Consider the following 14973-nt stretch of genomic DNA (forward strand, 5'->3'; position numbering starts at 1 on the left):
CAATCACAGATCACACACACAACGATCAATCACAGACCACACACACAACGATTAATCACAGATCACACACACAACGATTAATCACAGATCAGACACACAACCAATCAATCACAGATCACACACACAACCGATCAATCACAGATCACACACACAAACGATCAATCACAGATCTCACACACAACGATCAATCACAGACCACACACACAACGATTAATCACAGCTCAGACACGAAACCGATCAATCACAGATCACACACACAACGATCAATCACAGACCACACACACAACGATTAATCACAAATCAGACACACAACGATTAATCACAGATCAGACACACAACGATTAATCACAAATCAGACACACAACCAATCAATCACAGATCACACACACAACCGATCAATCACAGATCACACACACAACGATTAATCACAGATCAGACACGCAACCGATCAATCACAGATCACACACACAACGATTAATCACAGATCAGACACACAACCAATCAATCACAGATCACACACACAACGATCAATCACAGACCACACACACAACGATTAATCACAGATCACACACACAACGATTAATCACAGATCAGACACACAACCAATCAATCACAGATCACACACACAACCGATCAATCACAGATCACACACACAAACGATCAATCACAGATCACACACACAACGATTAATCACAGATCAGACACACAACCGATCAATCACAGACCACACACACAACGATTAATCACAGATCAGACATACAACGATTAATCACAGATCACACACACAACGATTAATCACAGATCATACACGCAACCGATCAATCACAGATCACACACGCAACGATTAATCACAGATCAGACACGCAACCGATCAATCACAGACCACACACACAACGATTAATCACAGATCAGACATATAACGATTAATCAAAGATCACACACACAACGATTAATCACAGATCAGACACGCAACCGATCAATCACAGATCACACACGCAACCGATCAATCACAGATCACACACACAATGATTAATCATAGATCAGACACACAACCGATCAATCACAGATCACACACGCACTGATCAATCTCAGATCACACACACAATCGATCAATCACAGATCAGACACGCAACCGATCAATCACAGATCAGACAAGCAACTGATCAATTCAGCCGAAAACAATATATCTCAGATCAGAAGTGATATATAGATCAGTTATGATGAACAGATCAGATGTGATGAACAGATCAGATGTGATATAAATATAGATCAGAAGTGATATATAGGTGATATATAGATCAGTTATGATGAACAGATCAGATGTGATGAACAGATCAGATGTGATATAAATATAGGTCAGAAGTGATATATAGGTGATATATAGATCAGTTATGATGAACAGATCAGATGTGATATATAGATCAGATGTGATATATAGATCAGATGTGATATATAGAGCAGATTTTATATATAGATCAGATGTGATGTATAGATCAGATGTTATAGAACAGATGTTATAGATCAGATGTGATATATATAGAGCAGATGTGATATATAGAGCAGATGTTATATATAGATCAGATGTGATGTATAGATCAGATGTGATATATAGAGCAGATGTTATATATAGATCAGATGTGATGTATAGATCAGATGTTATACAACAGATGTTATAGATCAGATGTGATATATAGAGCAGATGTGATATATAGATCAGATGTGATGAACAGATCAGATGTGATGAACAGATCAGATGTGATATAAATATAGATCAGAAGTGATATATAGGTGATATATAGATCAGTTTTGATGAACAGATCAGACGTGATGAACAGATCAGATGTGATATAAATATAGATCAGAAGTGATATATAGGTGATATATAGATCAGTTATGATGAACAGATCAGATGTGATATATAGATCAGATGTGATGAACAGATCAGTGATATATAGATCAGATGTGATGAACAGATCAGATGTGATATATAGATCAGATATGATGAACAGATCAGATGTGATATATAGATCAGATGTGATGAACAGATCAGTGATATATAGATCAGTTATGATGAACAGATCAGATGTGATGAACAGATCAGTGATATATAGATCAGATGTGATGAACAGATCAGATGTGATATAAATATAGATCAGATGTGATGAACAGATCAGTGATATAAATATAGATCAGATGTGATGAACAGATCAGATGTGATATATAGATCAGATATGATGAACAGATCAGATGTGATATATAGATCAGATGTGATGAACAGATCAGTGATATATAGATCAGATGTGATATATAGGTGATATATAGATCAGATGTGATGAACAGAACAGTGATATAAATATAAATCAGATGTGATGAACAGATCAGATGTGATATAAATATAGATCAGATGTGATGAACAGATCAGTGATATATAGATCAGATGTGATGAACAGATCAGTGATATATAGATCAGATGTGATATATTGATCAGTTATGATGAACAGATCAGTTGTGATATAAATATAGATCAGATGTGATGAACAGATCAGATGTGATATATAGATCAGATGTGATAACTGATCTATATATATAATCAAATCTGCTCTATATATCACATCTGATCTATATATCACTGATCTGTTCATCACATCTGATCTATATATCACATCTGATCTGTTCATCATAACTGATCTATATATCACATCTGATCTGTTCATCACATCTGATCTATATATCACTGATCTGTTCATCACATCTGATCTATATATCACATCTGATCTGTTCATCATAACTTATCTATATATATAATCATATCTGATCTATATATGATGAACATATCAGATGTGATATATGTATAGATCAGATGTGATGAACAGATCAGTGATATACAGATCAGATATGATATATAGATCAGATGTGATATATAGATCAGATGTTATAGATCAGATGTGATATATAGATCAGATGTGATATATAGATCAGATGTGATATATATAGATCAGATGTTATATATCATCAGATGTGATATATAGATTCGATGTTATAGAGCAGATGTTATAGATCAAATGTGATATATAGATCAGATGTTATAGATCAGAAGTGATATATAGATCAGATGTTATAGATCAGATGTGATATATAGATCTGATGTGATATATAGATCAGATGTGATATATAGAGGAGATGTTATAGATCAGATGTGATATATAGAGCAGATGTGATGTATAGATCAGATGTGATATATAGATCAGATGTTATAGAACAGATGTTATAGATCAGATGTTATAGAACAGATGTGATATATAGATCAGATGTTATAGAACAGATGTGATATATAAATTAGATGTTATAGTACAGATGTGATAATAGATCAGATGTGATATACAGATCAGATGTGATATATAGAACAGATGTTATAGATCAGATGTGATATATAGATCAGATGTTATAGAACAGATGTTATAGATCAGATGTGATATATAGATCAGATGTGATATATAGAGCAGATGTTATAGATCAGATGTTATAGATCAGATGTGATGTATATATCAGATGTTATAGATCAGATGTGAGATATAGATCAGATGTTATAGATCAGATGTGATGTATGTATCAGATGTGATGTATATATCAGATGTTATAGATCAGATGTGATATATAGATCAGATGTTATAGATCAGATGTGATATATAGATCAGATGTGATATATAGAGCAGATGTTATATATAGATCAGATGTGATGTATAGATCAGATGTTATAGAACAGATGTTATAGATCAGATGTGATATATATAGAGCAGATGTGATATATAGAGCAGATGTTATATATAGATCAGATGTGATGTATAGATCAGATGTGATATATAGAGCAGATGTTATATATAGATCAGATGTGATGTATAGATCAGATGTTATACAACAGATGTTATAGATCAGATGTGATATATAGAGCAGATGTGATATATAGATCAGATGTGATGAACAGATCAGATGTGATGAACAGATCAGATGTGATATAAATATAGATCAGAAGTGATATATAGGTGATATATAGATCAGTTTTGATGAACAGATCAGACGTGATGAACAGATCAGATGTGATATAAATATAGATCAGAAGTGATATATAGGTGATATATAGATCAGTTATGATGAACAGATCAGATGTGATATATAGATCAGATGTGATGAACAGATCAGTGATATATAGATCAGATGTGATGAACAGATCAGATGTGATATATAGATCAGATATGATGAACAGATCAGATGTGATATATAGATCAGATGTGATGAACAGATCAGTGATATATAGATCAGTTATGATGAACAGATCAGATGTGATGAACAGATCAGTGATATATAGATCAGATGTGATGAACAGATCAGATGTGATATAAATATAGATCAGATGTGATGAACAGATCAGTGATATAAATATAGATCAGATGTGATGAACAGATCAGATGTGATATATAGATCAGATATGATGAACAGATCAGATGTGATATATAGATCAGATGTGATGAACAGATCAGTGATATATAGATCAGATGTGATATATAGGTGATATATAGATCAGATGTGATGAACAGAACAGTGATATAAATATAAATCAGATGTGATGAACAGATCAGATGTGATATAAATATAGATCAGATGTGATGAACAGATCAGTGATATATAGATCAGATGTGATGAACAGATCAGTGATATATAGATCAGATGTGATATATTGATCAGTTATGATGAACAGATCAGATGTGATATAAATATAGATCAGATGTGATGAACAGATCAGATGTGATATATAGATCAGATGTGATAACTGATCTATATATATAATCAAATCTGCTCTATATATCACATCTGATCTATATATCACTGATCTGTTCATCACATCTGATCTATATATCACATCTGATCTGTTCATCATAACTGATCTATATATCACATCTGATCTGTTCATCACATCTGATCTATATATCACTGATCTGTTCATCACATCTGATCTATATATCACATCTGATCTGTTCATCATAACTTATCTATATATATAATCATATCTGATCTATATATGATGAACATATCAGATGTGATATATGTATAGATCAGATGTGATGAACAGATCAGTGATATACAGATCAGATATGATATATAGATCAGATGTGATATATAGATCAGATGTTATAGATCAGATGTGATATATAGATCAGATGTGATATATAGATCAGATGTGATATATATAGATCAGATGTTATATATCATCAGATGTGATATATAGATTCGATGTTATAGAGCAGATGTTATAGATCAAATGTGATATATAGATCAGATGTTATAGATCAGAAGTGATATATAGATCAGATGTTATAGATCAGATGTGATATATAGATCTGATGTGATATATAGATCAGATGTGATATATAGAGGAGATGTTATAGATCAGATGTGATATATAGAGCAGATGTGATGTATAGATCAGATGTGATATATAGATCAGATGTTATAGAACAGATGTTATAGATCAGATGTTATAGAACAGATGTGATATATAGATCAGATGTTATAGAACAGATGTGATATATAAATTAGATGTTATAGTACAGATGTGATAATAGATCAGATGTGATATACAGATCAGATGTGATATATAGAACAGATGTTATAGATCAGATGTGATATATAGATCAGATGTTATAGAACAGATGTTATAGATCAGATGTGATATATAGATCAGATGTGATATATAGAGCAGATGTTATAGATCAGATGTTATAGATCAGATGTGATGTATATATCAGATGTTATAGATCAGATGTGAGATATAGATCAGATGTTATAGATCAGATGTGATGTATGTATCAGATGTGATGTATATATCAGATGTTATAGATCAGATGTGATATATAGATCAGATGTTATAGATCAGATGTGATATATATAGAGCAGATGTGATATATAGAGCAGATGTTATATATAGATCAGATGTGATGTATAGATCAGATGTGATATATAGAGCAGATGTTATATATAGATCAGATGTGATGTATAGATCAGATGTTATACAACAGATGTTATAGATCAGATGTGATATATAGAGCAGATGTGATATATAGATCAGATGTGATGAACAGATCAGTGATATATAGATCAGATGTGATGAACAGATCAGTGATATATAGATCAGATGTGATATATTGATCAGTTATGATGAACAGATCAGATGTGATATAAATATAGATCAGATGTGATGAACAGATCAGATGTGATATATAGATCAGATGTGATAACTGATATATATATATATATAATCAAATCTGATTATATGATGTATATATCAGATGTTATAGATCAGATGTGATATATAGATCAGATGTTATAGATCAGATGTGATATATAGATCAGATGTGATATATAGAGCAGATGTTATATATAGATCAGATGTGATGTATAGATCAGATGTTATAGAACAGATGTTATAGATCAGATGTGATATATATAGAGCAGATGTGATATATAGAGCAGATGTTATATATAGATCAGATGTGATGTATAGATCAGATGTGATATATAGAGCAGATGTTATATATAGATCAGATGTGATGTATAGATCAGATGTTATACAACAGATGTTATAGATCAGATGTGATATATAGAGCAGATGTGATATATAGATCAGATGTTATAGGTCAGATGTTATAGAACAGATGTTATAGATCAGATGTGATATACATATCAGATGTTATAGATCAGATGTGATATAGATCAGATGTTATAGATCAGACACTCACAGGTGGTCTCGCTGCCTCTCAGAGCTTCACTGGCTGAGTTGCTGTAAATGGCAAAGATGGTGATCTGATACTCCGTCAGAGAGTTCAGAAACCTCAACACCACAGAGTTCTCATCACCGTTCACCACCACCTGCTCAACAGGATGAACATGAGTGTGTGTCAGAATCATCAATATAAACCTCTACACACACACACACACACACACACACACACACACACACACACACACACACACACACACACACACACACACACACACACACACACACACACACACACCTCCTCGGGTCTGGATCCACTGGATGAATAATACACCACTCTGTACTTCTCCACCGGCCCCGCAGCGTGAGTCCAGGACACCCGGAAGCTCCTGGCCGTGACCTCAGAGGTCACGAGGTCACTGGGAGCATCAAGTGACCTTGAATAAGGCTCTGTCTCACCTGAAACACACACAGGCCAGCTTTATAGCATCTAAGCAGGATATTATTAAAGCAGTTGGTAATAATGTGAGCCTACCGCTGATCTCTCTGCTGATCTCAGACACGCGCTCGCAGACGCTTCGGGTCACTCCTTCCACGATGGAGCTCATCACGCTGAAATCAGCCACGTTATACATGTGTGTGTCCTCCGGCGGCGAAGCTATGGCCCTCAGCTCGTTCTCATCCGCGTTCTTCACCCCTGCACACATTCGTAAACACATGTAGAACAGGCCACAGACGCTGCAGTGCATTATGGGTATGGCTCATGTGACCACTAAAGCAGCTATAAGGGTCAAGTTTTTAAACTGATATTTATACATCATCTGAATTAAAGATGAATAAAATTAGCTTTCCACTGATCTAAATAGTGAGAAAATCTCATTTAAAGTTGTCCAAATGAAGTCCTTAGCCCTGCATATTACTACTAATAATACATTTATGATATATTTACGGTCGGACAATTAATAAATATCTTAATGGAACATGATCTTAATATCCTAAAGATTTTTTGCACAAAAGAAAAATGGATAATTTTGACCCATACAATGTATTCCCAGAACGTCCTGAGACGGCCATGAAGTTCCTTAAAGGGTTGGGGACGCTATTTGGCGGAGCTTCGGGAGGTTCTGGGAATGTTTCGTGCACCATTACTATAGGATGTTCACCATTACTATAGGACGTTCACTATCACTATAGGACGTTCACCATTACTATAGGACGTTCACATTTACTATAGGACGTTCACCATTACTATAGGACGTCGTTCACCATAACTATAGGACGTTCACTATCACTATAGGACGTTCACCATTACTATAGGACGTTCACCATTACTATAGGATGTCGTTCACCATTACTATAGGACGTTCACCATTACTATAGGACGTTCACCATTACTATAGGACGATCACCATTACTATAGGACGTTCACCATTACTATAGGACAATCACCATTACTATAGGACAATCACCATTACTATAGGACGTTCACCATTACTATAGGACGTTCACCATTGCTATAGGACATCGTTCACCATTACAATAGGACGATCACCATTACCATAGGACGATCACCATTACCATAGGACGTTCACCATTACTATAGGACGTTAACCATTACTATAGGACGTTCACCATTGCTATAGGACATCGTTCGCCATTACTATAGGATGTTCACCATTACTATAGGACGATCACCATTACTATAGGACGTTCACCATTACTATAGGACGTTCACCATTGCTATAGGACGATCACTATTGCTATAGGACGTTCATCATTACTATAGGACGTTCACCATTACTATAGGACGATTACCATTACTATAGGACGTTCACCATTACTATAGGACGTTCACCATTGCTATAGGATGTCGTTCACCATTGCTATAGGACGATCACCATTACTATAGGACTTTCACCATCACTATAGGATGATCACCATTACTATAGGACGTTCACCATTACTATAGGACGTTCACCATTGCTATAGGACGTCGTTCACCATTACTATAGGACGATCACCATTACTATAGGACGATCACCATTACTATAGGACGTTCAACATTGCTATAGGACGATCACCATTACTATAGGACGTTCACCATTACTATAGGACGATCACCATTACTATAGGACGTTCACCATTACTACAGGACGTTCACCATTTCTATAGGACGTCGTTCACCATTGCTATAGGACGTCGTTCACCATTACTATAGGACGATCACCATTACTATAGGACATTCACCATTACTATAGGACGTTCACCATTGCTATAGGACGATCACCATTGCTATAGGATGTTCACCATTACTATAGGACGTTCACCATTACTATAGGACGTCGTTCACCATAACTATAGGACGTTCACCATTGCTAAAGGATGATCACCATTACTACAGGATGTTCAACATTACTATAGGACGATCACCATTGCTATAGGATGTCGTTCACCATTACTATAGGACGTTCACCATTACTAAAGGACGATTACCATTACTATAGGACGTTCAACATTACTATAGGACGTTCACCATTACTATAGGACGATCACAATTGCTATAGGACGTTCACCATTACTATAGGACGTTCACCATTACTATAGGACGTTCACCATTACTATAGGACGTTCACCATCACTACAGGATGTTCACCATTACTATAGGACGTTCACCATCACTATATGACGTTCACCATCACTATATGACGTTCACCATTACTATAGGATGTTCACCATTACTATAGGATGTTCACCATTACTATAGGACGATCACCATTACTATAGGACGTTCACCATTACTATAGGATGTTCACCATTACTATAGGACGTTCACTATTACTATAGGACGTTCACCATTGCTAAAGAATGTCATTCACCATTACTATAGGACGTTCACCATTACTATAGGACATCGTTCACCATTACTATAGGACGTCGTTCACCATTACTATAGGTCGTTCACCATTACTATAGGACGATCACCATTACTATAGGACATTCACCGTTGCTATAGGACGTTCACCATTACTATAGGACGTCGTTCACCATTACTATAGGACATTCACCATTACTATAGGACGTCGTTCACCATTACTATAGGACGTTCACCATTACTATAGGACGTTCACCATTACTATAGGACGTTCACCATTGCTATAGGATGTCATTCACCATTACTACAGGACATTCACCATTACTATAGGACGATAACCATTACTACAGGACGTTCACCATTAAATCCAGTGTTCTGTATTTTGCGTATGTGAGTTTTTGTTGTAGATGTCTATATAAAAAAATTAAATAAAATAAAATATGTGTACTGTGCAAATTAATTGAGATTTCTTACAGCTCTTACAGGTTGTTGGCCTTGTCTGTTTCGTTGCTTCTATTACTTTCCCCTTTTTTGTAAGTCGCTTTGGATAAAAGCGTCTGCTAAATGATTAAATGTAAATGTAAATGTAAATTACTATAGGACGTTCACCATTACTATAGGACAATCACCATTGCTATAGGACATTCACCATTACTATAGGACGATCACCATTACTATAGGACGTTCACCATTACTATAGGACGTTCACCATTACTATAGGACGTTCACCATTGCTATAGGACGATCATCATTGCTATAGGACGTTCACCATTACTATAGGACGTTCACCATTGCTATAGGATGTCATTCACCATTACTACAGGACGTTCACCATTACTACAGGACGTTCACCATTACTATAGGACGATCACCATTACTATAGGACGATCATAATTGCTATAGGACATTCACCATTACTATAGGACGTTCACCATTACTATAGGACGATCATCATTGCTATAGGATGTTCACCATTACTATAGGGCGTTCACCATTACTATGGGACGTTCCCTCTACACTACACTCCCATCACGTTTGCAGGACCTTCAGTAATAACTGGGTTCTGCTGTTGCTATTGTGATGAATAGTTTGTTGTTTATGTGGATATTTAAGGAGAAAAAATTGTATATTCAGTTTCACAGCATTGGGTTCAAAAAGTGAAACTGTAACTGAACTGCGAATTGTGCACATTTTGACGCTTAAATTGACGCAAATTTGTTCTAAATTAGGAATGGGTCAAACGCATTTGCAAGACCGCCTGAATCCACTGAGTTATATCCGCTGATATAAAGGAAAATATTCATCAGCATGTGTGAAACTAAATAAGCTTAACTATGAAACTGAATAGGCTACGTTTTCTTTAACCCATGGCCGACCCATGGATATAACGCACAAAACGTAGACATTTTAAGCCATACAGATAAGACGACATCCTTATAAACTATAAACTGTCTACTTTTATTTGTGTACGCTCACAATAACATTCAGGGAACGGATTATTTTGCATGCACTCCAAGCGCTGTCTTCATGTCAAATGTATTTTGTTTATTAAACGCAAAGTTTTTAAGTTCAAAAGCATTTCTAAATTCTGTTCATATTTCTAACAAACGAAATGTAAAGCCAAAATAACAAAACTTTAAGTTACCACCATGCAAATTCCAACATTTCGCTGTTTTAATTGTAATTAATGCGTGAATAACACGCCTATATCTCCTTCCTTTAATGATAACGGCGAGTGCGGCGGCTGGGATACACATAAACAAAATATGCCATACTTTTTGGAATGATTATCACGACAGGAAAAAAAAGTTTTAGTCGCATAACATCGGTTAATGGAAACACGTCATTTCGCAATGGTTTTATATCGACATTTAGTAAATAACGCGAAGGTTTTGAGCAAATCTGTAATGGAAACGCGGCTTCTGTCACTTTTAAGTTACTGCATAATAAAATTTAACAAGCATAATAATACAGCATTGCGGTACACATTTGTATTTGTCTTTTAACTATTATAGTATTTTAAAGGACAAAACAAACTTTAACTATTGCCTTTTTTACATCAAGTTAGCTGTCACTTGGCTACTTTGTGCACCTCTATTACTTCTTCAAAATAAAGCTAATGTCAGCGCTGGTCTCTGAGAATACAGTCAGAGCCACGCTAACTCTAGCCGCATTATCCTGAGAGCAGCCCAGAGTACACTGACTCACACACACACACACACACACACACACACACACACACACACACACACACACACACACACACACACACACACACACACACACACACACACACACACCCAGTAAATGGGATGAAGGACATGAACAGGACCTTAACTATCGTTGTAGGCTGGTCTCCTAAAGGTCCTGTAAAAGTGATGGGAATGAAGTGTAGAGACTGAGCAGTCCCGAATGAAGCGTCCCATCGGACTAACACGGAACCTTTTGGGAACGCTCGGACTGTCCCAAATGTCTCTTGGTAGTGTTGCCGTGACCCCAGAATAACCCACATGGAGCGTCCCCCTAGAGTAACTTCAGGAACCTTGAGCTGCCAAAGCGCTCTCTTTAGGAACATCCCTCATGTGCTGTGACGGGTTGGAGAGCTTTAGCGAGCGCTTGGGGAACCTTACACACACCCCTTCATTAATGAAAGAGTTCCTGTTCTCATACCGATAGCAAACAGCTCGATCCCAGCGTCCCTGAGTCTCTGCGCAGGAGAAAGAACATCGTCCTGAGATTTCCCATCCGTGATCAGAATCCCAATTTTAGGAACGTCAGGTCTGGATCCAGATTCAGGTTTAAAGCTGTTCTCCAAAATATACGTCAACGCAAGACCTGGAAAAACACACACGAACACACAGATGCATTAAAAGAGACGATGAAGTCCTTTAGATCTCAGGTGTGTGTGTGTGTGTGTGTGTGTGTGTGTGGGGGGGGGGGGGGTTGGCCTGTATGTGTGTGTGTGAGTACCTGTGAGTGTGTGTATATGAGTGTGTGTTTGTACTTGTGAGTGTGTATGAATGTGTGTGAGTGTGTATGAATGTGTGTGAGTGTACCTGTGAGTGTGTGTGAGTGAGTGTGTGTTAGTACCTGTACCTGTGTTTGTGTGTGTGTGTTTGTGTGAGTACCTGTGAGTGTGTGTGTACCTGTGAGGGTGTGCGAGTGTGTCTGTGTGTGTATACCTGTGAGTGTGTGTGAGTGTACCTGTGAGTGTGTGTTTGTACCTGTGAGTGTGTTTGAGTGTGTGAGTGTGTGTGAGTGTACCTGTGAGTGTGTGTATATGAGTGTGGGTTTGTACCTGTGAGTGTGTATGAGTGTGTGTACCTGTGAGTGTATATGAGTGAGTGAGTGAGTGTGTGTGTGTGTGTGTGTGTGTGTGTGTACCTGTGAGTGTGTTTCCTCCTTTATAAGGCAGATTCTTCACGGCGTCGATCACGGCCTCTTTAGTGCTGTGAGCGTTCAGATGCCACTCGATCCGCGGATCCCCACTGTACTGCGCCAGCCCTGAACACACACACACACACTTCACTATAATAGTGCGGACATCGCATAGACCTCCACTGATTTTATAACAGGTAAATTATATTTTCTATTTCTTAACCCAACACAGAAACATGTGGAACACTTTACATTGAATAAAAACAAGATTTAGCCGATTTACAAGCCTTTCTGAGGACCAGTAAAATATATTTCACCATATGTGAGGACATTTGGCCCTCGGAAGTACAGCCAAAGCTGTACACACACACACACACACACACACACACACACACACACACACACACACACACACACCAGATAAAAACACAAGACCGACGCACCAACACGTGTGTGTTCAGATCCAACCGCGAAGGCCCTGACGAGGCTTTCCAGAAACATCCGCACCAGACGGAAATTAATCCGGCCGATACTCCACGAGCCGTCCACCAGGATCACGATATCAGCCACGGCTGGAGTCTTACATGTGAAGACGTCCTCTGCAGACACACACACGCGCACACACACACACACAGTCAGCCGTTATTAAACATGTGTCGTTATAGTTGTGTAAGTCTGTGAACACAAGCGGTTTCCTTTCTACATGTTATATGTTTTTGGCGTGTGCACAATGACGGATGAATGACAGGACACACACACACACACACACTCTGAGGAACGTCTTTATTAATGTCTTTATTTGAGTTGGTAACTGTGAGACGTTTCTATACAGCACTGATGTGTCTGATCCGCTGCTGTGTCAAGATGATCCCGCCGACAGACGCTCTCCTGTAGAGACACATTGAATCAAGAGCACGATTAGCACACACACACACACACACACACAGCAGAGGAGAACCGAGCGCTGCGAGACGTGACACGCTCAGCTCTCGCCCTTAAACTTTCTGCCTCTGTCTTTCACTCACAGATACCTGGCTTTGCTTTTACCCATAATGCTGTGCACGATCAAGTCTATGCACATCAGGGGCGTGTCCTTTCAGAAGGCAGGGAGGTTAGGGGCGTGTCCTTTCAGAAGGCAGTGACGTTAGAGGTGTGTCCTTTCAGAAGGCAGTGAGGTTAGGGGTGTGTCCTTTCAGAAGGCAGTGAGGTTAGGGGCGTGTCCTTTCAGAAGGCAGGGAGGTTAGGGGCGTGTCCTTTCAGAAGGCAGGTAGGTAAGGGGCGTGTCCTTTCAGAAGGCAGGGAGGTTAGGGGCGTGTCCTTTCAGAAGGCAGGGAGGTAAGGGGCGTGTTCTTTCAGAAGCCAGGGAGGTTAGGGGCGTGTCCTTTCAGAAGGCAGTGAGGTTAGAGGTGTGTCCTTTCAGAAGGCAGTGAGGTTAGGGGCGTGTCCTTTCAGAAGGCAGGGAGGTAAGGGTCGTGTCCTTTCAGAAGGCAGGGAGGTCAGGGGCGTGTCTTTTCAGAAGGCAGGGAGGTTAGGGGCGTGTCTTTTCAGAAGGCAGGGAGGTCAGGGGCGTGTCTTTTCAGAAGGCAGGGAGGTCAGGGGCGTGTCTTTTCAGAAGGCAGTGAGGTTAGGGGCGTGTCCTTTCAGAAGGCAGGGAGGTTAGGGGCGTGTCCTTTCAGAAGGCAGGGAGGTCAGGGGCGTGTCCTTTCAGAAGGCAGGGAGGTCAGGGGCGTGTCTTTTCAGAAGGCAGGGAGGTTAGGGGCGTGTCCTTTCAGAAGGCAGGGAGGTCAGGGGCGTGTCCTTTCAGAAGGCAGGGAGGTCAGGGGCGTGTCCTTTCAGAAGGCAGGGAGGTTAGGGGCGTGTCCTTTCAGAAGGCAGGGAGGTTAGGGGCGTGTCCTTTCAGAAGGCAGGGAGGTTAGGGGCGTGTCCTTTCAGAAGGCAGGGAGGTAAGGGT

At 38.4% G+C, this 14973-nt stretch overlaps 1 protein-coding gene across 3 annotated transcripts in view; it reads right to left on the minus strand.

Annotated features, from left to right (window-relative positions):
• LOC137047762 (collagen alpha-1(XIV) chain-like) overlaps positions 1–14973 on the minus strand; it is a 97443-nt gene that overhangs the window by 62996 nt on the left and 19474 nt on the right. For all 3 annotated transcript variants that reach the window (XM_067425620.1, XM_067425621.1, XM_067425619.1), the window contains exons 6-11: positions 13466–13621; positions 13029–13148; positions 12315–12479; positions 7308–7469; positions 7071–7231; positions 6792–6921 (exon numbers count right to left, since the gene is read on the minus strand). In XM_067425620.1, the coding sequence (XP_067281721.1) occupies positions 6792–6921; positions 7071–7231; positions 7308–7469; positions 12315–12479; positions 13029–13148; positions 13466–13621 (894 nt within the window). The remainder of the gene's footprint in view (positions 1–6791; positions 6922–7070; positions 7232–7307; positions 7470–12314; positions 12480–13028; positions 13149–13465; positions 13622–14973) is intronic.

This window comes from Pseudorasbora parva, chromosome 19, assembly GCF_024679245.1.
Source record: "Pseudorasbora parva isolate DD20220531a chromosome 19, ASM2467924v1, whole genome shotgun sequence".
NCBI lineage: Eukaryota > Metazoa > Chordata > Actinopteri > Cypriniformes > Gobionidae > Pseudorasbora > Pseudorasbora parva.